The sequence below is a fragment of the Periophthalmus magnuspinnatus genome, chromosome 10, assembly GCF_009829125.3.
Source record: "Periophthalmus magnuspinnatus isolate fPerMag1 chromosome 10, fPerMag1.2.pri, whole genome shotgun sequence".
Taxonomy (NCBI): domain Eukaryota; kingdom Metazoa; phylum Chordata; class Actinopteri; order Gobiiformes; family Gobiidae; genus Periophthalmus; species Periophthalmus magnuspinnatus.
The window spans coordinates 20,755,987-20,782,847 of NC_047135.1; the positions used below are offsets into that span (position 1 = coordinate 20,755,987).

The window sequence follows — 26,861 nt, forward strand, 5'->3', positions numbered from 1 at the left end:
ATTGCAGCCATTTGCTATTGGCTGTTGAAATTTTTGCAGATTTATTAAAAAAGCTAAACTGAACTATCACATGGCCATAAGTATTCAGACGCTTTGCTGTGACCCTCATATATTTAACTCAGGTGCTGTCCATTTCTTCTGATCATCCTTGATTCTACACCTTCATTGGAGTCCAGCTGTGTTTGATTATACTGATTGGAGTGTCTATATAAGACCTTACAGCTCACAGTGCCTGTCAAAGCAAATGAGAATCATGAGGTCAAAGGAACTGCCTGAAGAGCTCAGAGAAAGAATTGTGGCAAGGCACAGATCTGGCCAAGGTAAAAAAAAAAATCTGCTGCACTTAAGGTGGTACAGTGGCCTTAATAATCCTTAAATGGAAGATGTTTGGGATGACCAGAACCCTTCCTAGAGCTGGCCATCTGGCCAAACTGAGAGCCTTGATGAGAGAGGTAAAGAAGAACCAAAAGATCACTGTGGCTGAGCTCCAGAGATCCAGTTGGGAGATAGCAGAATGTTCTAGAAAGTCAACCATCACTGCAGCCCTCCACCAGTCGGGGCTTTATGGCAGAGTGGTCTGACGGAAGCCTCTCCTCAGTGCAAGACACATGAAAGCCCACATGGAGTTTGCTAAAAAAACAACAAAAAAAAAACACCTGAAGGACTCCAAGTGTCGTAACGGGCAGGTTTGGACCCAAAGTGCAGACCAGAGCGAGTTTAAACAGTGTTTATTTACAGGAGGTGAAAATACAGTCTTTAACAGTTCACAAAGCAGGTACAGGAACCGGGGAGCGGAAGACGGGTCAGGCAGGTGCGGTGCAGGGAAGACGGGCAGAACAGGACCAGGACGAGGACCAGGACAGGCAGGACAGGCGGAGACCAGAGCGGAGACCAGGCAACAGCCAGGGAGCAGGACAGGACGGAGGACGAGACGAGCAGGAGACGACACCAGGACAGGAACGTAGGAGCTGGAGCTGGGCGAGCAGAGGCAGGGGTCTGGAGAGTAGCAAAAATCCAAATAAGCGCATGCAAAAAGGCAACAGGAATCAAACAAGCTAGAGGCATTCACGTTGTACACGCGGACGGTCTGGCTCCGAGTGTAGTCTGCTCAGCTCTCAAATACTCAGCCGCAGGTGGTGCTGATTGCAGATGCGCTCCAGGTGCGCACGGGAGGAGACAGGCACTCCGCCCAGCTCCAGACACACAGGTAGGGGAGGGGGAGAGAGCACGGGAGGACAGGACAAACCGGCATCATGACACCAAGATAAGATTCAATAGGATAAGATTCTCTAGTCTGATGAGACCAAGATAGAAACATTTTGGCCTTAATTCTAAGTTGTATGTGTGGAGAAAACCAGGTACTGCTCATCACCTGTCCAATACAGTCCCAACAGTGAAGCATGGTGGTGGCAGCATCATGCTGTGGGGGTGTTTTTCAGCTGCAGGGACAGGACGACTGGTTGCAATCGAAGGAAAGATGAATGCGGCTAAGTACAGTGATATCCTGGACGAAAACCCTCTCCAGAGTGCTCAGGCAGGAGGTTCACCTTCCAACAAGACGAAGACCCTAAGCACACAGCTAAAATAACAAAGGTGTTTATTTAATGTATTTATTTATTTAAAGCGGACAGTGCATGTTGACCAACAGTAACTGTTTAACATGCCAGAATTAGCCAAGAGGCTAGTTTTCATCTGTTGTCCGTTGCCATGATGTACAGATGGCTCCTTGCAAATTTAAATAATTTACAGAGGACACAGAGAATTCTTGAATGGCCAGTCAGAGCCCTGACTTAAACCCAATTGAGCATCTCTGGAAACACCTGAAAATGGCTGTCCACCATTGTTCACCATTCAACCTGACAGAACTGGAGAGGATCTGCAAGGAGGAATGGCAGAGGATCTCCAAATCCAGGTGTCAAAAGCTTGTTCCATCATTCCCAAAAAGACTCATGGTTGTATTAGCTCAAAAGGGTGCTTCTACCAAATACTAAGCAAAGGGCCTGAATACTTATGGCCGTGTGACATTTCAGTTTTTCTTTTTTAATAATTCTGCAAAAAATTCAACAACTTTGCGTTTCTCTGTCAATATGGGTTCTGTGTGTACATTAATGAGGAAAAAAATTTACTTAAATGATTTTAGCAAATGGCTGCAATATAACAAAGAGTGAAAAATTTAAGGGGGTCTGTATTAGATATGTACTACACACACAGACACAACGCAGTATATTTATTGTCAGGACAGAGATGCAATGAAATGGGGGAATTTCAGATCAGAAATCTGTTTTGAAATAAGAATTCATATAGACTATATTTTAAAAATGCCCAGGAGAATTAACATTTGGGACCGAACTAAAATATAAATTGCTAAAGTAATACTAGTGCATTTCTGTACATGTTTAAACAACAGAGTTAGACAAGTCTTTACAATATAAGATGTAAGTAATTGTGGTTTGCTATTAATACTGTGTAGTAAACTTCAATTTCAATCTGATTGTGACAAATGTTTCAACCCTTTTACAAAGTGTTCTGTATTTAGAAAAAAAGCTTTTCCATGCATATGAAATGCACATGTTTCCAAATTTTGCTTCAGACAAGCATATAACAAATGGGACTTTATCCCTCTTTCCATCCAAGCGCTGGGTGTTGGTTACCTGGTTACAGGGAGCACCTGTCTCCTCTGTGTTGTGACACTCCTAATCCTGCAGAGGACGCACCACACAGTCTGTTTGGTTTGGTTTTACCAGAGACACACTTTCTCTATTATTTAGCCATTTGCTGTATGCATTTGTGTTAAGTTCAAAAGTTAGCAGGTTCTTTAAACTGTAATGATGCTATAGATATGTTTTACCACAAAGCTAAAGCCTGCTGCCTCAGTCTTTGTTTAAGCACCGCATTGATGTTAAAACAGAATGATCTCTGAAGTTGTGTGACTTGTCCACAGTGCTGGACAAGTATAAACTTTCCCTGAGTTTCTTTGCTAATGAAGATTAGATGTGTCTCTGTTTATTAGTTGGCCAACATGTTGTTTTTAGCCTGAACCAAAAGCACTGTGCAGTGCAACAATATGTTGTATGTTTCCCCCTCACGTTACTTATGCAAATCTTCAAAATATTAAAAATAGGATAATGGAAATGCAACTACTGAGTCAAAAGATTTGTGAATAACCACAGTAAGTACAGAGCTGTGGGCGGGGATAGGGGGTAGGTGAAAACTTTGAGCACTCAAAATTAATCTCTGAGTAAGATAATGATGAGAGATGTTTCCTTTAAAATAATCCTTGACAGCTGTCCCACACTTCAGAGTTGAACCATTCACCTCATCTGCTGAAGTCCATCTTGTATTCATGCTACAAAGTAAACACATCCACTCCCACTAGTGAAAAATCCAGGATGGGGCTGGTTAATAATGCATGGACGCAGCTGCTGACCGAGGCGTAAACACAAGAAAGAAAAGTGAGGAGGAGCCAGGGGGACAACGCTGCCCTTTGCATATCTGTGTGACTGCCACAGCAGGGAGGAGGAGACATTTAAGCAACAAAATCTGGTTCATAAGGAAATGGCTGGGAGGTACTTCAATGTAGAAGTGCGTATCACTATAACTCCCAGGGCAGTCATTTTGAGATGTAATTACTCTACTTTTTAAACTTTTTCTGCACTTTGCAATAAAATTTTCAAATGGGGGAACAATTAACATTCTATGGCAGTTACTCCCCTCAGAACGCCAGTGGCCTGAATGGGAGCAGCCCTGGGATTTCTATCCTTTTAGAAGTCTGAGAGTCCTGGTGATCAAAGTGCACTTACTTTTCAGGTGGACGGTCCCCCTGGAGATGTTATTGCTTCATCTATCCCCATGGAGACACACAGAAGGTGCCCCTATGCAACGTTACAGGTCTGATCTGGGGAGAGGCACTCCCACTCCACTTGGATCACACCTGCAGATGTCAGTGTAACAGGGTGCATTTGTCTCAAACCCCTGCATGAGAGTCAAAATGTACCAAGAGAGTGTGGCTGCAGAACTCCAACCAGAATGCACTACCCTGCAGATCTCCACCTCAACCTCAGCCTCCACCCACATATCCCTACTTTTTCATTTGTCATTCATTTGACTCTTTAAGACTTATTGCTTTGGTTCTCTATTAAATGTTATTAAAGGTGATAAAGTTAATTTCAGTTTGTTTGGGGTTTTTTTTTTGCATTTATTAGCACTTCAAAGATTGTATGTTTAGTTCACGATACTTTTCTATAAGGTTCCTTTTTAAAGTTTTTGTTCTACTGCTGTGTTCTACTCTCCTTGCATAGGGAAAGTTTGGTCTGGTCTGGTTTGTAGTCACAAACACAAGACATATTTAACTGTCAACATGTAGCCTAATAACTAATAACAAATAACATATTATGTAGTTTGTCCATGAATGTGTTGTCGTAGGCCCTCTGTCTGGTTAAGATTAGGCACAAATCTATAATGTTTTTGCACTATAAAACACCCATTAATAATTAAATTCTAGATAGATATCTTTTAAAGCCATATTCAATGCAAAGCAATAAAATATCACATTCACTTTAAACAAACCTAAGGTCAAGACGTAGTTTCAGTTGGACACATTAGAAGGAATTAAACAAGTACATCTATCTAGATCCCCATCTTGTGTGACAGTAATATGATAACAATTGTAATCTCTGCTGCTAATGTTGGTGTTTTGCATCTCAAGACGATTATCCAATCAGAACGCGGAATGAGCCTCACATGAGTCTCTTATTTGGGTTGCCAGTTTCAATGCTGACATACAGTTAATTTAAATCTAAATGGACTCTCTCTGATCTGAATGGTCACTATGTAAACTCCAGCACCTGCAGCCAATCATTAATTAGTACTAGTGCAGCCTCTGCAGCTCAATGAGTGAATTCTGGAAGTTCTGAGCTTTCACATGGCCTGTTCATAAACTGACAATGAGAAAAAACTTGTGTCTTTTATCGGCAGGTTAAGGCCCTGGCAACTCAAATTGATGATTATATTATTTTTATTTATTTATTTATTTAATCATGAAAACGCAAAAACTACATATGTTCCTTTAATCCAATTGAATTCAATAGCAACAAGGGGAATATATATATATCTTGCAGTCTATGGCCCCATCTAGTGGTTCAAAGCTTTACAGCAATAATTGTTCACAGTAATGAGTATATTTTCTTATATTATGTTTTTGCATATTTCTATATTTTTAAACTAACAAAAACCTACATTTTGCAGTTTCAGAAGTCACCTTTATTCTGGGTGATTGTTGCATGTTTGAGTAATCCTCTAATCTTCTGCATTTTCATGGACAACAGGTAAAATCCTCCAGCTAAGGTGATCTTAACCAAGACCTACTCAAGATCTGGGGTTGAGTCTCCAAGCATTGCTCTGCAGTGCTCACTGCTCCTGATGAGACACCCCAGTGACATTGAAGGATGGGTCAAATGTAGCGAATGCATTTCCCTGGGGGACAATAAAGTACCTTACCTTTTCCACCTATCCCTGCCCACAGCAAAGCCATTTTTCAAAATTTAAAACATAAATGAAAGTCTCCTGCTTGCTTAACTGAAATGTCAACATTATATGAGGCAAGCAGCTGAAAATCTGCTGTTTTCAAGTTAATGGACCAGATTTTATTATCAGAAAAAAAAAGGGTACAATTACCAAGGCTTTCTGTCATTTTTGTGATCTGTCATTTCAGCTGACAGATCACAACATTCTATATACCAATAATATTTAATACAGATAGACACAGCTGAAATTAATATTGTTGAAATGGTGATTTTTTTAAATTTTTTTTTTACCCTTAGTACAGTTAAGTTCTTGTGTCTAGTCACAAATAGAAATGATCAAGGGGGAATGCCTCTTGCCTCTATCTGGGAGTATGTAGGCATGTTACAATAACAGATTTTGCTGTATGAATTAGTAAGAAAATAGAGATGATAAACGACAATACTTAAACAAATTTATGCCACTGACAAATGACCGTAAAGTAGAATTATCCCCCAAAAACTATTTCAAATGTACAATATGGTTTAAAAAAAAAATGCAATGAAGAGCAGAATGAAAAACATGAAAAAACTGCCTGGCCAAAAAAAGTCACTATCAAAAAAAAGGTCACACACTCTAACACACTCTAATGTTTCACTGGACCGCCTTTAGCTTCGATTACGGCTTGCATTCACTATGGCGTTGTATCGATAAGCTTCTGCGATGTCACAAGATTTATTTCCATCCACTGTTGCATTAATTTTTCACCAAGATCTTGCATTGATGATGGTAGAGTCTGACCGCTGTGCAAAGCCTTCTCCAGCACATCCCAAAGATTCTCAATGGAGTTAAGGTCTGGACTCTGTGGTGGCCAATCCATATGTGAAAATGATGTCTCATGCTCCCTGAACCACTCTTTCACAATTTGAGCCTGATGAAACCTGGCAATGTCATCTTGGAATATGCCCATGCCATCAGGGAATTAAAAAATCCATTGATGTATTCCATCAATGGATTTTTTGGTCATTCGGTGTATTCAGGTAGTCAGCTGACCTCATTCTTTGTGCACATGGATTTTTATGATGGCACACAGACATCTTCACTTATGGATTTTATTTATTTTCACTATAATAAAACTTGTTAAACCCAAATATTCCCTTATCTTTCCTCATTATAAAAAAATACACATCAAGGATTCAAAGATACCAGTCTATGGCATTTCACATTTTATTAGAAAAGACAGCAAACGGTTCTTGTGACCATTTCAGAATATAATCACATTGAAAATTAATACCCCATCTCAAGTTTACGATGAAACTCAAATAGTCCGCTCAGATCCTCCGCAGCCTAACCACAAGAACCTGAACCTCCACTGTGTCCAGGGAATCCTTATTATGCAACACTACTATACAGTTTGTACATTATATGCTTTCATTTCTGATCAGAACATAGGCAGAAGACTGAACAGGTCATCGAGACAGTTACAGTTACAGTGTTTAAATTACTTGAATTCAGAATTTTGTAGTTATAGTAACATTAAAGTTATTGTAAATTCTTTTCACTTGTTTTAAAATGCATTTTTCTTATTTCAAGGATTTTTTTTTTTTTTTTGAAATAACAAAATAAATTACAAAAAGCTGACAACTTTGCTTGAAATGAACTAAAGTATGTGAATAGGTCTTGTGCAATTCCAATACCGGCAGTTTCTCTTAGCCCAAACTCTAAAATTAACTTTAATTTACATTTTTTGTAATTATTTGAGCTTTTACATCAAACAAATTGCTTTGGGCACTTTCTCTTGGAGCCAGGTTGGAGTGGGCGATATCGCAAAAGATTTTCCACAATTTTATAGAGCAAGGTTATGGATTATATCCCCATCTGTGAACCTTTGGCTCTATACTGCCTTTGACAAGTTATTAAAGCAGTTTCTTCATACTTCTTTTAGACTGGCCAAACCCACTCACTCAACACATAACAGAGGTTGACCAATAGGAGGAGTGGGCTTGGAAAGTGTCCGAGTGCAGAACTAGACTGAAAACAAAGCATTGAATCTCAGGAAGCATTTTTGCATCAGAATTGTGAATCACCCACCCCAGTAAGCAATGTCTGAATGAGCTATTGCAGAAAATACCAAAAAAAATATAATGTACATTATGAGACAACATGACTGTGTGGTAGAATGTAAAAATGAACATTTAAATTAGAGCATATGACAAACGCCAGAGCACAAATGGGATTTGCTCAGTCTTTTGTATTATGATGACTATGCCCCCCACGCCAAACCCCGAGCCCAGAGTCCTGTTGTCATGGAAACAGCCAAAGTGCAAAGGTTACTGCTGGCCTTCCTTCTTCTCTCCTTCTGTCGAGCTGGAGGAGCCGCTGCTGCTGTCGCGCTCTGCTGCCATCTGCAGGACATAAATGTACAAAGTCAGAGCGAGTCAATTCAATGCCAAGAGACCAAAGAAAAAAATGTTTCCTTTTAAATTCTACTATATGGTACTTCAAGTAAACTAAGTATCTTTTAGTAGAGATTTTGCAACCTCCTAAATTGAATGTTCCACAGTATGGCTTAATCATTGTGTAAACAAGCTGATGTGTCCTGGCCATCAGTAATTGTAAAAGTGTGCTTGTGTGCAGACCTTCTTGTAGGCCATCTCGAAGAGTTTGAGTGAGGCCTGCTGCAGGTTAGTTGCTGCCTGTTTGATGTTCTCTCCGGTCTCTGAGTCTTTGTTGGTCAGAAGGTCTCGCACTTTGGTGATCTCCTCCTTCAGCTTGGTGCACTGTGGACCGCAGCAGAACACAAGCTTTACTTGGACCTGAACTAAACAAACAATGATGTCAGTGTTCAGATGTGTACCTCATCTGCAGGGAGCTGATCTTTGAACTCCTCCATCTTGGATTCTGTGTCATGAACGATACCCTCGGCCATGTTTACTGCCTCCACTCGGTCCTGCACATAGCACAACTCACAGATCAGTTTTGTAGATTATCAAAAAAAACAACAACAAAAAAACCCAAAACCATTAATACTGTAGCTACACACTAACACATGGGTTAAAGCCAATGGACCACAGGCCAAATGGAACCTTCCGACCTATAGGTTTTACTTAAGATGCTGGTTATTTATTCTGCGACTTGAAAAATCCACTAAGGTTCCAAACCTGACTAAGTGTGATTGAATTTTGGGTGAAATGAACCAGACTTGAAATATATGGGTCTGTCACCTTCCTCCTGCGGTCCTCCTCGGCATACTTTTCAGCGTTCTTGATCATGTTCTCAATATCGTCTTTGCTCAGACCTCCAGAAGACTGGATCACAACTGCACACAAAAGATCACCCATTAGCCAGAAACTCAAGTGCAGGATCGCTCATCTCAAAACACTTCAGAACAGTGAAGGGCTACTCTGAAGCTTCAGGGTAAATTATTAAAAGGTGGACTACACAACTTTTCTGGAGGAGGGTCCGTTACCTGCTTGTCAACATGGAGAATTGATTATAACATTCTAGGTGAAGCACAGTATGGCATTAAATTTACTTAAGTGAAGGCAAGCAGGTAACACCACTAGAGCAAGTTACAGGTCAGATCTGTGGAATGGTGAGCCCCCTCACATTAAGAATGCATGTTTTTTCCCAGCATTTTTGAGGAATATAAACTGGTATAATTTAGGTACTAAAATTTCAAGCTCGATTTTGATACTGAGGAATAGCCTCAACACAGAGTTTGATACCACAATGATAATTAAAAAATATATACATATATAATTTAATCACAATGGTTTTATCATATGTTTGGTTCAAGATTTTTCCAACAATGTTCAAGAAAGATCAAATGTTGTCCCATCTGGGATTTTTTTAATTTTTTATTCATACTACTAAAACTAGTATCAAAACTAGATACTCAATTAAGCATCAATTCATATAATGTTTTAACTTGTGATAATCCTAGTATAATTTAATAAATTCTAGACAAAGCAATAGCATCTCCACAAGCAGACAAGTTTCATAATAACTCCTGAAATAGATGATTCTCTTTACAGTTTCATATCAGTATTGGACTCACTCTGCTGCTCGCGGCCCGTGCCTTTGTCTTTAGCAGACACATGCACGATGCCGTTGGCGTCGATGTCAAAGGTGACCTCGATCTGGGGTACTCCTCGGGGAGCGGGGGGGATGCCCACCAGGGTGAACTGTCCCAGGACCTTGTTGTCTGCAGCCATCTCCCTCTCACCTTGGCACACCTTAATCTCCACCTGTGTCTGGCCGTCCGCTGCCGTTGAGAAAACCTAACAAACAAAACAAGAGGACTTTTGAGATTTTATTGTCCCATGTGCAAAATGAGCATCATTCCCCCCCTTCTATAAAAAAGGTCCTGTTCATGATTTTTCCCCGTGTGTGAGTAAATCTTGTCTTACTTTAATCTCAAGAGCTGCTTATGCTTATCTGTATTGGAGCAAGTCCACTTTTTTTTTTTTTTTTTTAATATATATATATATATAATTTTTTTTTTTTTTAAAGTGGACTTACTTTAATCTCAACTAATCTTACTTTAATTTCAGTCAAATGATTTTTTTTTTTTTTTTGGTAAAACAAAAAAACACAAAAAAACCCCCCCAAAAAACAACTGTTGTAAAATAAGAACATTTTTACAAGAAAAACCTGCTAACCCTGGAGTTCAGATTGTGTGTGGTACCTGGCTCTTCTTGGTGGGGATGGTGGTGTTGCGGTTGATGAGCTTGGTGAAGACCCCTCCCAGAGTCTCGATGCCCAGGGACAGAGGGGTGACGTCCAGCAGCAGCACGTCTGTCACGTCCCCGGCCAGCACCCCGCCCTGGATGGCCGCACCGATGGCCACTGCCTCGTCGGGGTTCACAGACTTACTGGGGGCTCGGCCGAACAGGTCCTGGACTGTCTGCTGGACCTGAGGGGGATCAGGGAGAGGGGGTTACATGCGATCAGAAGGTTCAATCACTGTATGATATGGTAGTGATTAGAGATGGTCCCATATGGATTTTAGTCCATTCAAAAAGACAAAATTTGTTTAAATAAAAATAAGACACAAACTCATTTCAGTTTGAAATTGATAGTGGGAATGGTATTCATACTGAAACAAAATAACAGGCAGCTGACAAGCCTACTCCATGTCAGGGGCCAAGGTGGTGCAAGTTTTATGATTAGATTTGTCACAATAGCAACAACTCTCTGCTACTGACTATCACAGAGCAGTGCTGAAAGTACTGAATGAACACCTCTGGCAGTCTTCTAGGATTCGTAGAAACATAGAAGCGTTGCTCTGAGCAGCCCACCAGAACATCAAGGTCCATAACTGAAAATGGAGGAAGAATCCTGGAAACTGAGAAACACACAAAGACCACTTTGTAACTCTCCTCAAGAGTTGGCTCATCTGAAACAAAGCCAAGTGGCCTGTTCACTCTACCTGAATCACATGTGAAACAGGCTTTAGAGGGAATGAGTGCACCGTGTCACATGACCTAATCAAATACGATAAAACTCGATAAAAATGTTAATAAACATCAATGTCTCTACAAATGAAAAGTATTGACACTGTTTTAATGCATGTTAACACATGAAGACATTTCTGAATAATGAAGGTCAACTGAACAACCTGTTGATGCTGATCATTAAATAAACAACTTGAGATGATTATTTTATCCACAATCCCCTTCGTTCATTTGCTGCAATTGTCCAAATTTGAATTAATTCGATCTGATAATGGCGTTACCTGCAGTAACATGGCTAATATAGCTAAATATTTACTTGATGAATTTTATTTGATTAAAATGCATTTTACTGCTTAAATTTTTTACCAACTTTTTTACCAACAACTGCCAAATTTAAGTTGCAGTGCACTGCCGGCAATGTCAAGCTTTCCGAGGTGGCCAAGGATCCACAGGATTCAATGTTATGGGACATGGTGTGGATTATTACAGCGGAAAGTATTGAATGGTGGAACTCTTAAGCAGAGCTTATCAAACTATTCAGTTTGTAAGTGCAATATTTACAGTGTACTTGGTAAATTTTGCACACACTTTTTTTGTATACTTGTCACAATACATGGTACATGAGCACCACATCCTGCTGCTTCTGCTTTTGTTATTATTGAGTACTGTCTCTCTTTCCTTTGAGATCTTCTAAGATCTTCTATAATTTTTTGCTAAACACACATGTATCCTTGGTAAATGAGTCAAATGGAGTTAAAGCAAAGGACAAAGGCCTTCTGGGGAATTGCAACACTATTTGGCGGTGCTCTGATGATGTGAATCTCTCCAAAGAGTTTCCCAATTGCTAGGATCCTCGGGTTCTGAAACACCCAATGACTGAAGGCTCCCTAAACTAAGACTCGGACTTCGCACAGCCAGCCTTTTCATATAAGGGCATCAAAGAATAGAATAAGCTCCCAGACACAACAACAACACTCATTTACCACTTGCATGTGGTAAATTGTCAGAAATGTCCCTACATTACATTGTATTTGAGCAATTTACAGATGAATGTGGAAATGTGGAGAGTGATGTGATTAAATGATAGAATGGGTGAATACATGGTTTGATTGTAAATGTGGATATTTGAATGTATTTTAATCACTTGTTAACCTGTCCAGGGACTGCAGATGGAAACTAGTTTTAATTGAATCTGGTGTAAAGTGCCGATTCTTTAGGAGATTAATGTGTTTACAGTTGGTCCTTGTTAAAGTTACAAATGTTTAGGTTTTAAGTTCAGTACTTGAATTACAAGTCCTAAGTCCAGGAGTTTACCTGACAGAGTCAAAGGAGCAATGGCTGGTGACTCCACTTGGAACCCAGACTTGGGACTTGGGAGTGGACAAGAGACCCGCACTTAATGAGTTGCAGCCCTATACAGTCTCCCTAATGCAGACCTCTATCATGATGCATTTACCTTGGGCATCCTGGACATGCCTCCGACCAGCAGCACCTCTCCGATGTCTCCCTTGGACACTTCAGCATCCTGCATGGCCTTCTGACATGGGGCCACGGTGCGCCGGATCAGGTCTGCCACAATGCTCTCGAACTGGGCCCGGGTCATCTTCATGTTCAGATGCTTGGGTCCAGATGCGTCCATGGTCAGGTATGGCAGGTTTATGTCAGTCTGAAAACAGGAAAACTCATCATGAAGGCACTCTAAAAAGAGTTTGTACAAGCACTAGAAATGTATGGAAATGATTAGAGTGTAGTGTAGAGGTGAGACTCTATGGCTGTCTCACTATTCAAAGAGATGATTCTGAGGCTCACAAGCCTGTGCATCGATGCATCTTTGTTTTACTATCCATTTTACCATTCATAAATCAAATTCCTGGGTACTTTTTTAAATGTGCAGAGCTGCAAGACAAAGCAACAACAACACAACTGATTTATTTAAATGCCTAATTCCATTTTTTCTTTCTGTGACAGATTAGTTTAGGTAGAGGTGGGGAATAATATTGGCATTATAACAGCACACCTACTACAGAGTAGCTGTTTGCAGAGAAGCCAACAGAAGGCATGAAATTTGCTGACTTGAAACTAGAGCCCACACCCCTCTGTGCTCTGTAGGGACACAATGTAGAGTTCAGAAGTTCATCAGTCCAGTTTGCACTAAAAACTGCTTTTCCCGTGCGTTAAATGAACCAGTCTCCATCTCAGACTTTTTTATGCCACAAGCTAATGCAGGACTGCAGCTCAGTGTCTCTTCAGAGAAAATTCTAAACAGATATATTTCCATAGGTCACTGTGACAGTGGAATGGTCACCATCTGACCTTCCACAGATCGGTGTTCTGTCGTCTTACCTGGAGGGAGGAGGACAGCTCACACTTTGCCTTCTCTGCAGCCTCTCGGACCCTCTGCAGAGCCATGTTGTCCTTCAGCAGGTCCACCCCCGTCTGCCCAACAGCAAAATCATGTTGGTATACCGTATAATTACAATGGGGTGAGAAACAAAAGCTGTGATACTGCACATTTTTCGAGTATTTGTATCGGCAATACCAGTAACGGAACAACCCTAATAAATATTTGTGTTTCTTTCACCGCTTCTTCAGATACGATTTGAGTTCTTATTTTTGTGTCTATCCTTTAAATAATGCACAAAATCTGTCATTTTCAATGACTTGTCCTTTCAATTATATTAACATGAATTGTAATGCAAACGGCACACTTTAATAATATTATTATTATTATAATTGAAAGGACAAATCATTGAAAATGACAGATTTTGTGCATTATTTAAAGGATAGCACAAAATAAAAACGGCACACTTTGACAGTTATGCTTACTAGTTTTCTTTTAGTTTTCCCAAATGCTTTTAAAATATTTTTGACTAATGCTTTAGTCATTTTTCTCGACCGCTGCTTTGTACTTCTACTTAATATTTTAAAGTAACATTACCCTCTTACTTGGGTAGCAGAGGTGTCTAGTGTAGCCAAAAATTTTACTCATCTCTAATTGCGGTCACAAGTAAAATCTCCAGCTAAACTCTTGCAGTGTAGTGTACCTCTCTCTTAAACTCCTTGACGATATGGCGGAGCAGGTGCTGGTCAAAGTCCTCTCCTCCTAGGAATGTGTCTCCGTTTGTGGACTTGACCTCAAACACGCCCTTCTGGATCTCCAGGATGGAGATATCAAACGTGCCCCCGCCCAGATCATATACAGCGATACTACAACAGAGAGACACGTTCAATTTAAAAGCAGGTTAGGGTTATACATGGTCCTGTACTTGTTCTGAGAGCTCACATCTTGTCCTGGGTCTTGTCCAGTCCGTAGGCCAGAGCAGCGGCAGTGGGCTCATTGATGACGCGGAGGACATTCAGACCAGCAATCTGACCTGCATCTTTGGTTGCCTGAAATAAAGACACGGAGGAATATAAACAAGCTGTCCAGCCCCTTGTTTCAGATAAATAGGCTCTGCACAGTGTTGCGCTGACTAGATCAGTTTGTATCAAAGCAATGCCAATTTTAACTAAAACAACAACCAATACACAACCTATTCAAATTTAAGTAAAGACACCCAAATTCTTTTCATATGTAGATTTGATTTTAATTTGTGGTGGCGTTTTAAAATTTATTACGCCTCAAAATTAGCATCAGCACTGAGAAAAACAGAAGTTTCCTCTGAAGTATTCATTTCATTTGTAAAGTCTTTAATATATTGTCAGTGACACCCATCCACAACTCACTGAGATTTATGTTCAACAGTAGGATTCTGTTCAAAGTTCAGTTTAAAAACATTGGCAAACAGACTGAAGTATGAACTTACATACTAATACAAGACATTTCATAACATGTTTGTGTAAATGTACAACGTTGTAGTTTAGATCTGTACAAACATGTCATTATTATATATTCCAGTTAACCAATATTTGGGCTACCTTAAAAAATGTATTTGTTGGCCACAGCAGCAGGCCAAATATCGGATATCAGTATCAGCTCAAATAAATCCATATTGGCCCATGCCCAATTTGAACAGCAATTTTTGATCTGTGTCTTACAAATGTTTTGTCTTACAAATGTAGTTAAGCGGTCAAATAATGCCAGACCAATACATTTTATATTACAACAATTAGCTGCTGGACAGTTTTGTGTGAGTAGATGAACCGCTGTGTTGTCTGTTCAACTCAACATGCAAGAAACTGGAGAAGTTTGTACATTTTATGTTTTAACGTTTGTTTGTTTTTTTCTTCTCGACACAGCTTGACCACAAGTGTTAGGCAAAGGAAAGGCTTTCCATGCAAGTCATTATTGCAGTACTAGTACCGGTATTACAGCAACAAAGAAAAATCATTGTTCATCAGTCAGAGCACCACCACAGTCATAGTATTACTTTGTATAAACTATAATCAGTGTTTAACATAGATTTGGTTAAAATTATGGTGGCACAAATATTTTTATTTGAATAATCTTGAGTATAAATGTCACTTAATCACCTATATTAGTCTATAAGTAGTCTTTTTTTTATTTTTTTATGAATTTGTGATAATACAGTGAGCAACAAACTCAAATTTTCTTATGCCAATAGAATTCAGGTTCTTTTTTTTGACTATGAGGAAGAATTTTAGACCATAGGGGGGCACTACAGTGTCCTGTATTAATGGGAAACACTGTATACGATCACATTTCAGTATTATGTTGACATTAAATTACCTGTCTCTGGGAGTCATTGAAGTAGGCGGGCACAGTGATGACTGCGTTCTTCACGCTAGTGCCAAGGTAGCTTTCTGTTGCAAAACATACACACATATTACAACTCACACCTAAACCAGACAAAATGAGACCATATCCAAATGTAAATGATCTTATTTCATACCTGCCGTTTCCTTCATCTTTATAAGTACAAAGGCCCCAGCCTGACTGGGGGAATACATCTTTCCGTGAGCCTCCACCCAGGCATCCCCATTGGACGCACGCACGATTTTGTATGGCACATTTTTTCTGTTCAGCAAAAACAAAAGATATGCAATTAGATTCATATATGTGGTATGTGGTAACTGGTATGGTATATATGCTCTGTGATTACATTTTGATATAGAAATTTTTATTTTTCCATTGCTCATAACCGTCATTGTAAATTAACTTTATGTTGATTCTGTTAAGGATCAACTTTTCTGCCTTAGCTTGACATAAATAAAACAAAATAAAAACAGCAAACAGTTACCACAAGGTATGTTTGAAGTGGTACATAAGCACAATTGTAATATTCTGTGTACCTTAAGTAAAGGTAAATTTAGTTTTGTGCTAAGAAACACGCTGCTTGATGTGTAGTTAACATTTGTATGTACGCCAACGTTACAGTACTATTGCTAACATGTAACAGTCCTTTGTAACGGAGTGTTTGGCTCTGGTGGCTACTTGACTGACACATTGAGCAATTTTTTGACTTTTGTTTTTTGACATTTTAACTAAGATGTGGAGCACGTGCAGTTGAAGGGACAGACATAAGGGATGGTTGGATTTTGTGAAATGAGCAATATGTTTTACCCATATCCATATAGACCATGAAATAAATCTAGCTAAGGAGCTAGCTATGCACATACAGAGATGTTGAGATGCTACAGGATTTTTAGACCAATTGTGGCAGCAAATGTGGCAGAACACCTTCCAGAGAAAACACTTCAAAAGAGTGAACCGTTTCATCACCAACTGAAACAAGCCTTTCCTGTTGTGGGTCCAAAGTCCCCCTGACTCTACCTGGACTCCACAGTGATACCTGGACTGCACCAAGAAAGGATACTTGGCTGTTCCTCTCCTTAAATTGTCCCGAGGCAACAGAGAAGCGCAGAATGCTGCTGCAGCTAAATTAAAATGTCCATCGGGATCAATAAAACACCTTTTGTTCAACAGAATAGTCACTTAATAGGTTAGTAGCAGCACAAAAATTTTCTCAACTTGTTTTTAGAGCACGGGGACCACCACAGTCCTATGAATGGGAACAACTGTGAGGTTGTAAGCAAATATCGTTTTTATTCTGTAACAAGCATTGTTTTTCCCCAAAAAATGTGACTAAAGGCCCTGCAACCAATTTATTTCCATGTATTTGAGCAAAATTTGTCTTGCCCCTGTGTGGATCCAATTATAAAGCACTTTATTATCCGATAATTAGGAAATGCACCATCAACATTCTAGTTACATTCATCACTGGTCTCTGGAATTTGTGAAAAGCACATTGAAGAATATTAGGATGCATAGAATGCGTAACTTAAGTGATGGATAACTTTGGACCACTGCAAACCGTTGTTTTAAAGACTGTAAAAATCAGGTACAGCCCTTTCTGAAGAATAATGTGAAGTAGTTTTTGGTTTTGAGGATGTTAAATGAATTGTATTGTTGATACTTGACAGCTGATAGCATCTCCACCAGGGAATGTTGATGACAACTGAAGGCATTACTCTGCATGAGCTTTGTTTTAAAACAATGACCATAAAGGGCAATTCAGACTATGTTAAAACTGTGTGTGCATTATATCACCATAGTAACATTCTGCCATAGACATACATGCAGAACCCCCCCAGCATGATGTGACTGCAAATTATCAATACATGTTCATATGCTAAAAAAAGCCCTGGGCTTTACTCACAGGTCCTTCTGCACCTCAGGGTCATCGAATCTGCGGCCGATCAGCCTCTTGGTGGCGTACAGTGTGTTCTGGGGGTTGGTGACTGCCTGGCGCTTGGCGGGCATGCCCACCAGACGCTCCCCCTCTGCAGTGAAGGCCACCACGGATGGGGTGGTGCGCGCGCCCTCTGCGTTCTCCAGCACCTGCATTCAAACACCATTTTAGGAATAGACTTATCAGATACTGGTATCTGAAAATTGTGCTGGATCCCCACATGATTAATTAGTTTAGTTTATTGTTGTTTTTAAGGGACCATGTGCAAACACATCTTATAAAAGAAGACATGCTTTACACAAGATTTAGCTAAAGCTAATTTCCATCTGCAGTCCCCGGGTAGGTTAGCCAACAATTAAAATACATTCAAGGATCCATCCATTTATAATTAAACCCTGCATTCTGCCATTCTGGGTCAAGGAAATGGCATTCAAATTGTTATAATAATTATCGTGACAGGCCTAGACCTGGATACTGTTAATGAAGCTATATCGACTTATCGCTCAGTAGATGATAAATGGAACCATAGTTTCTGGGAGTCAATATTAAGTTATTAAAATACAAGTTTTAGAAGGTCAAATAAATTACTGTTATGCCTCATTATAGACAAAATAATTAAATGTTTCCTTCTGCTATTAATTTATTGCAGTCCGTGTTTTTTAACCATGTTGTACATTTACAATATTTTTTGGGGAGCCAATTCTGCTTAAGGGTCAAATTTTGAAGTACGATATACTATTGAAGACAAAGACAACATAACTGGCCTATCCATGCCACAACAAACTGGTTGTCCCATTAGCTCTTTTCATAATTGCAGTTCTAGTCCTAATTTAGCCTTATTTGTCTAGTTATGGTGACATTTCTTTAAATGCATTCACATAGATCTGGTTTGGTCCTGTTCAAGTCCTGGTTTAGTCTTTGTCTAGTCCCAATTTTGATGTACAGTGGTCCCTCGTTATAACGTGGTTCACCTTTCGCTGTCTCTGATTTTTTTTTTTTTTACAGTGTATGAACACGCAATGTGTTCTGCGTCCTGATTGGCTAAGGGACATGCCGTGTCTCCTGTACAATACAGACTGTGTTCAGCTTGCCATATTTACATAAATGTTCGATATTAGCAGTGTGACTCTGAAGTGCTGTATGTTTGCAAATTTTCTCTCCGACAAAACCCACAATGTCGATGAAAAGTTCTGCACTGACAGAGGCACCTGCACTCGTGCCCAAAAGGTTAAGTAAGATGCTAACCATCGCAGAAAAAGTTGGACTTCTGGACATGCTGAAGGAAGGTAGAAATTACACAGCTGTAGAGAGCCATCAGGGAATAAATTAATCTTTAGTTCGTCACATAAAGAAGGAGGAATATAACAAAAGGACGACAGCAGCAATAAGTTTTAACAAGGATGCAAAAAGGGTTGTAACTCCCTGCAACAAGACCATTAGCTTTGAGGATCAGTGACTGCAGGAAAAAGAACATTAAGCTGGATACCAACATCATCCACACAAAAGCTAAAACGCTTTATGAAACCTTTGCTGACTGCAATGACATTCATGGTGGCGAGGAGCAGGATGACACGGAGCCCAGGCCAACAACTACCCATAACTACGTTCTTCACTCGGAAAAGGACACCTGCACCAAGGCCTTCAGTGAAAAAAAACTACAGCGGAGCAGCACGAGGATGAAGAGGTGCAGTCAGAGGAACTGTGAAATACGCACAAGTCACTATTAATAATTTATGTGTCCAACCTCGTAGGATGATCATTAAAATTAAATTTGTTACAATATTTCTAAAAGCTATAATTTTTTTATTTACAGTACAGTATTTGGTTTCATTCTATAACAGTGGTCCCCAGGTACCGGTCCGTGGATCAATGGGTAGCAGGCCGTGGGCCGTCCAAGAAATAATTAATTATTTCTGTTGTATTTATTATCTGAGTCTGAACAATCGTTTATTTTGAAAAATCTTTTATTTTGAAAAATGACCGGATTCTCTCGGTTACATTTCCATCACTTGAGCACCGACAACTTAACCACTTAGCGTTCCGACGGCCCGCCCGCGTTACACGTTACAACTTTACAGCAATGTACGTGTATTTCTGCGTCACCCACACAAACAATCTACACATCAAATGAAAGCTACAGCATTCATCTTTCTGAATATGTAAACCATTTACACCTCGAATCACCACAGTGCTGACAGGAAAGCCGTTTTTACAGAGAAGTCAGAAATGTGAATCTGGACTTCACTTACCATTGAGCGCTCTGGTTCTGTCAAACATCAACATATTCACACAAAGTTGGTCTCATTCGTTCCGTAAAGGTCCAGAGAATATAATCCAGTCAAGAAATTATGTCCACAAAGGAAGTTAGAGCCTCCATGTCCAATCTGCTGCAGGAAAGTGAAATCTGTTCCGTCACTTCTCCGCGTAAAAACACGAGACTGGATATAAAGGTCCGCGCGTAAAATTATGCGCGCGTATTGCGTAATTTTACGCAGCAGTTTTGCGTTTTAAACATGACGAAACGGACAAAACAAAGGAAGTACGCGACCGAGGACACTGTGGATGTTTGTACAAGTTAAACTAGAGGCATCTCGGACCCGGAGCGGTTCGTGGAACCGAGTGAAGATCTCATGGTGGACTGAGGAGTAGAGGGACCTTATGTTTTGATGGACTAGATGCTGTTCCTGATCAGTAAGCGTGGTTTATTCTGCTATTAACTTAATTGTGGGTCAAATGTGCATCATGCGTAATCATTAGCATTAGCCCCCCCCACATTCTGCAGCAAAGCACAGTTTAATGACAGCTTTATTCTGGCAGCACACAAGGCTGTGATAACATTAGCATTACTGACCTTGGCCTGTTTGCCCTCCATGACAGCCACACAAGAGTTGGTGGTGCCCAGGTCAATGCCAATGACTGACCCTCGGATGGCCTCTGACCTGCAACACACAACAGCACAGGGGTCATTCATTATGCATGTAAACAAACAATCCTGCGGTATATTGTTTGAGGGCACCAAACTAAAATTATTCTTAAATTCCTATGATTTTTTTTAAAGAAAGTCTGTTATAATTGACAGTTCTTGTGGTGTTGAAGAACTATAGCAATGTATGCCATTTGTGGGAGGTAAAGGAACTGCAGAATTTAGTATATATACTATAGCACAATTAAATGGCTCTGGAAAAACACTTTTTGAAAGTTATGTCATACATTAATGTGGTTAAAATAATAACTGAATGCTTTAACCAGAGCCATTGCCGCACATTCATAAAACTGAAGGTTGGTGGATTCATTCCTCAATCGAGACCAGTGCTTATTGTTGTGTCCTTGGCAGTGGTGGAAGGTAACAAAGTGCAAGTAGTAAAGTATTTTATGAATTTTAGGCATCTGTACTACTAAAGTTGATTTTACAGTGGGTTATTTTTACTTTTACAGTGGGTTCTTTTTACTTTACTACATTTGAGAGTAGGTATGTTTTACTTTTCAGTCCTGTTCAAAAATGAACTGGACTAGAAAGTACACTTTTCATATGATTTGAGCATTGTGACTAAAAGGTTCGAGCTTCAGCTTTGAGCAAACGAAAATAAATACACAAAATGCAAATGCAGAGGTAAAAAGTTACTACTTAAACTGAATGCTTCATCCACCATAGGCTCTTAGGCACCCATGTATAAATGTGTTGTGTGTAATTGGTGCTTAGACAGACAGATGGAGCAGATTAGTGACCTGAAAACCAAGGCTGCCAATCGGCGCCATTTGCTCCATCTGCCAGTCTGCCCAAGGGCAACTGTGGCTACACTAGTAGCTTACAACCACTGATTGTGGAATGACTGAATAATGTATTGTAAAGTGCTTTGGGTGTCTTGAAGTGCTATAAATCCCAATCATTGTTATTTTAATAATCCCTGGCTTATCAACTACTAAGATAGACAGCACTCTGAGTGTTGGTCAGTTTGTATTGTCCTTATAACTTTAATAAAATCATATGAGTCAAGTTATGTTTTTAACAGCTCAGGATACTCACGCATAGTCTCTTCTGGACAGAACTCTGGAAGCATCTGGATGGAAGCCGCTCCAACAGGCCTGGAACACAACATGACATGGTCAAAGTATGGCTCATGAGCAAATATCATTTGCTGTGCAAACCAGAAATTTACATACAAAGCCACATACACTTTTCTCATTGTCTTACATGAAATCAGACTAAACTTTTCCTGTTTTAGGGAAATTAGGATTACCAAAATGATTACCATTTGCTAAATGCCAGCATAATGAGATGGAAAAAAAATATTTAAATTTTTTTTTATTTATATATATATATTTTTTTTTTCTTCATTACTTTCTTCAAATTCAGATATTTACATTCATTTCATTAGTACTTGGAACAATTGCCGGCAAACTGTATGACTTGGGTCAAATGCTTTGGATATCCTTCCACAAGCGTCTCACAATGCCAGTTCTGTCGTTAGCAATGGGTCACAATTTCGGCCAGGTTTGTAGGCCGCCGTGCCTTTTCTGGTCTGCCCATAAATTTTCAATAGGATTGAGATCAGTACTTTGTGTTGGCCACTCCAAAACACCGGCCTTGTTATCCTTAAGCCACTTTGTAACTAGTTTGGAAAGTATGTTTCTTGGTCTTTGTTCCTTCCTCATGATGCCATCCATTTTGTGAAGTGCATCAGTCCCCCCTGCAGCATGATGCTGCCACTACCATATTTCACATTTGGGATGGTGTTATCAGGCTTGCAAGTTTCCCGCTTTTTCCTCCAAACATAACAATGCTCATTATGGCCAAACATTTTAATTTTAATTTCATCACATCACAGGACATGTTTCTAGAGTAATGGCTTCTTCCTGGCCAAGTGAAACAAGTATAGCACCGGCACAAGCTGAAAGGCCATTGTGGATAATGACGCACTCTTACCAGCTTCAGCCAGCATCTTCACAAGTTCTTTTGCTTTTGTTCTTGGGTTGATATACACATTTCACACCAAAGTATGTTCATCCTGTGTGGTTTGATGGCTGGACATTACCATGATGTTTATACACGTATAATTGTTTGAATGCGTCACCTTCAAGTATCTGGAAATTTCAAGTATAAACACCTTGGAATGTCCAGCCATTATAAAGCTCAGGAGGGAGACTGGTTCTGTGATTCTGGATTCTGGGCATGATTTAAATTAAAATCATGATTTAAAAAATGTATTTAGGTATAGTAAATAGTTCACCTGGAGGGTGTATAAAACATATGAGTCATGTTTTAAAAGTCACTATGGGTTAAACAAATGGAGCAGAACAACCAGCCAGGTCTTTTTTTTTTTTTTTTCTAATTGGGTGATAAAGTTAAAAAGATGTAGCTACACAACATACCCATCAATAAGACCCGTTAAAACCACCAAACCAGAATGCTCACAGTCTAACACACAATTTTAGTGCATATGATAGGTTTTAATGATTCTCCGATTTTGACTTAATTTGGTGGGATAATACCTGTTGCAAAACTATGGTTTATATTTACACCAATGAAGATGCAATTTACAAAGAAAAGGTTGGAAGTAGAGAGTTCTAAACATACTGATGGCATCATTCTAGGGAGAATTTTATACAAACATTGGGCACAATTTACATGCAAGAAACACATTTGTGGTACTTTAAATAGTATTTCAATAAAATAAAAAGTGATTCTTATACTCATGTTTGTCAAATAATAATTTTCACATATTTTAAATGAGTCTTTCCCCAGTGCACAATATGGTTGCAAAAAACGGTTATTGAATTCCCTAGTGTGATGTCACAATTTCTCATTCCAACGTAATATTTTAAACTTAATTTTTTTTTTTTTTTTTACATAATAATCTTAACTGTTTTAGTAAAATGAGTAGTCTCGCCCATTTATTCATCTGATAATTAAGTGCCCATGACAGGTTAAAAACTGTAGAGTTGCTGTACAGGCATTTTGAAGAAGTATACTGAAGATGTTATATATTTTAAATAATTATAGTAATTGTATAGTTTCATAGACCTCCAAGGGAACAAAGAATTATTTTGCCATCTTAAACTTAAAGATTTTTTTTTTTTTTTTTTTTTGTAAAAGTGGGCATATTTTTAATAGTTACAGTTGAGTTGACTTCTATGTCTAATTATTCATAAATGGTGCATTATGTTGTTTTTTTTTTGGGTTTTTTTTACCAAGTGTGTTTCTTGATATGTATAGTCTATTGAACATTAATGACAAGGCTTTCACAATGTGGATGAAGCAAGAAAAATTATCAACTGAGTAATGCTGATTTTATAATGGAGTCTATGGGAACAGGCAGTTGACATTTTGAAACATTTTAGGATGATTCAGGATTCAGAGTATCTCCACATTGAACTATTATTAACCTCACTCCATTCCTGTTAGCAAAATTAAAAATCTAATGTAATACTACGAAAATATGTGTGTGTTATCACTTGACGTTTGTTTTACTGTGTACCCAGCTTCAAAACTTTTCAAAGAACCAGGTTAAACTTGAGCAGTCTTTTTTTCAAATATCTCTCCAAAAAGGCTAAGGCTTCATAGTGATGTTGAGTTTGTAACTTTAGAGTGAACCATTGCAGTTTTATAAAGGGATTACCCAAGGAGTTACCCAGTTGACAACATTTTTTTGGACAAGAACATATGAAAGTATCCATTATACAAATAATGAGCACAAAAAGTTTTAAAACACTTCAGTCAGTATTTTCTTACATTAAAGTTCACATTAAAAAAAACTAAAAAACTCCGAAGAGGAGATGATGGTCCAAAGAAATAATTGTACAATTGATAAATACAATCAGCTGACATGAAACTTACACCTAATTATAACAAAACAAGATGAATCCACCCATTTGTTCTGTTGGCTCTGGCCTCAGTCTCATGTTCAATTTAACTGATCCACATGTGCAACATTGCAGCATGAGGGGGCGGGGACACGGACTGAAGGTCATTGACGACCACTACTTCATCCCAAACTCAAACAAATGAAAAATGCAAACAGCTAACAATGAACAGACCACATATCTACCATAGATATATGTCAATACTTTAGTTGACCTAGTAGTTTGCATAGCGAGCATCTATCATGACCAATACAACTTGATTCAAAAGGTATAGCTATCAGTAACCAGCCTTAATGTCAGAGACTCTAGGATTTTAAATAGGAATAGGTTTATCCTTGTTTGAATAGTGAGCACTTTTAACTATTTTACGGAATAAGGTGGTTAATCTTACAATTTTTCAAACTGACATTACATGTCCGATCAAATGTTTGCTTTTGGTTTATTAAAGTACTTTTTGAAATTATAAGGTCGCTTTGTAATGTACACGAGGTGACGGCAGCAATCACGTAACCGGTGGCCTTGGCTAACAGGGCACATGCTAAGCTAACCTACCCGGTAAGATATGAATATAAGAACACAATTTCGCTGCTGTGAAACGATCAAACCGACACCGGAAAGACGAGTACTAACCTTCTTGATGAGGGAGGACACGCTTCGGACGGAGTTGACCGTGGGGAGAGTCCTTGACATACTCCTGGCTGCGCTCAGCATGGTGACAGATCAGGCAGGAACTAAACGTGGAAAAATTTACGTGGGGAAAAAACAACGTTGAAATGCGAGGAGGTCGGGCAGCGACGGTGTCCCAGAGAGGTGCAGGAAAGCGGGCTGAAAGCTGAGAGTGTTGCTGGTGGGGTGTCACAGTTCGTGATTTGAGAGCTCGTCTTTGGGGCTGCAGATGGAAAAGACACTGCGCTTCTGGAATTATCTACACACATGTTGCACCACGCACCGCTCGAGGACCCCAGGAAAGCTGACCAAAGCACTGCCCGGTTCAAATCACACACTTTAACTGAATTTAATATCATAAGGAGTACATTATGATTAAGTTTGAATATGTTTATGGAGTTAGATCATAAATTTGATATTATGCCAGAAGAAAATTAGAAAAAGGAAGCTGTTTTTTGTATATTTTTGAACACGCAGGTTAACGGGTACGTGTACGCGGTGGGCAAGTGAAGGTCATGATGTAACAGGAAAAAAAAAGGTGAAAACGAAAAAGTTGAAAATATATAATAATAATAATAATAATAATAATAATAATAATAATAATAATAATAATAATAATAATAATAATAATAATAATAATAATAATAATACATTTAAAGTTGAAAATATGATACATTTTGTTAACTACAGAGCAAATGTTATGTAAAAGCAGGGATGGAAAGTAACTAATTAGTTTACAGATAGTCGTTGCTGTAATTGAATTGCATTTCTTTGAATAGATTAGTTGTACTTTTAATCGAGTACATTTCTAGCCAGTAATTATAATGATTTACATTTAACTAGAGTGGCCGTCCTCTGATCCAAAGATTGGTGGTTCAAGTCCCACTTTCAATTTAAATATTACTGGTAGAGCAGTCATATCCACTGACCCACAAGTTGATGGTGCAATTCCATTGCCGTTTTGTCCTTGGGCAAGACACTTAACTTGCCTTGCCTCCACTATTTGTATACATTAGTGTCTGAATGTGTGTGTGTGAATGTTTCAGTGGTTCCTTGATGTAAAACACGTTGAGCGCTTTAGGTAGGTATAAGGTTTTACCATTTTCATTTGTGAGTTACTTGTACCACTAGTAGGCAGCAGTGACCCATATCTCGGCTCGCACTGGGACGTCCTTGCATCAACCATGACGCAGCATATTTCTTTTATTTGTTTTCTAAGTTGATTTCATTGCCATGCGATGTAAAAGGAACAATTCGTGCGATAAAAAGCCATACACCAGAGTAGTCCAATCTTGCATTCTATTTTTATTGCTCAAAAATACCTTGACAAAAATGCACCAAAGACATGTTGTTCTTTTGTCTCATATAGTTATAACCTACAACACCTGTGGATCATTATGTTTTATTTTGGAAATTTTAAATCTCAATATTGATCTAAAACGGCGTAATAAAAGACACAAGTCTGCTCATTTTTATTTTGGAAAATTATAAGTCTAATGACACATAAAGATTACTCAAACGTGCACAAATAACTCTAAATACAATGCCAAGTGGGTTAATGAAAAGGGGAACAACTATTGCATTTACAGTTTACATATTAGGTCATGTTCAGTAGACTGATAGACTGTAAGCTGGGATGTCTTTCTCCACAGATCTGACCTATAACTTTATTTAAAATCTTTATCTTTCTTTATAAACTGCTAAATGTTTAAAGCATTTTGCA

At 39.0% G+C, this 26,861-nt stretch overlaps 1 protein-coding gene across 1 annotated transcript; it reads right to left on the reverse strand.

Moving 5' to 3' along the window:
• Positions 1 to 6,872: 6,872 nt before the first annotated feature.
• On the reverse strand, positions 6,873 to 25,426 carry hspa9 (heat shock protein 9). Its single transcript, XM_033973558.2, has 16 exons — positions 25,103 to 25,426; positions 21,636 to 21,694; positions 20,463 to 20,550; positions 17,579 to 17,760; positions 15,812 to 15,936; positions 15,649 to 15,722; positions 14,242 to 14,348; positions 14,003 to 14,165; positions 13,302 to 13,394; positions 12,415 to 12,624; positions 10,190 to 10,417; positions 9,560 to 9,782; positions 8,724 to 8,818; positions 8,357 to 8,449; positions 8,139 to 8,279; positions 6,873 to 7,904 (listed from the first exon to the last, which is right to left on the reverse strand). Exons 1-16 carry the CDS (start codon positions 25,181 to 25,183, stop codon positions 7,830 to 7,832), a joined length of 2,037 nt encoding a protein of 678 aa, XP_033829449.1. The 5' UTR covers positions 25,184 to 25,426; the 3' UTR covers positions 6,873 to 7,829.
• Between the last annotated feature and the right edge of the window lie 1,435 nt (positions 25,427 to 26,861).

Excerpts from the sequence above, each read along its gene's own strand:
- hspa9 (XM_033973558.2), bottom strand. The coding sequence starts at position 25,183 with ATGCTGAGCGCAGCCAGGAGTATGTCAAGGACTCTCCCCACGGTCAAC. Across the intron at positions 17,761-20,462 it reads TGGAGGGCAAACAGGCCAAG|GTGCTGGAGAACGCAGAGGG; the intron begins GTCAGTAATGCT and ends GTTTGAATGCAG. Across the intron at positions 8,280-8,356 it reads ATCAGCTCCCTGCAGATGAG|TGCACCAAGCTGAAGGAGGA; the intron begins GTACACATCTGA and ends TGCGGTCCACAG.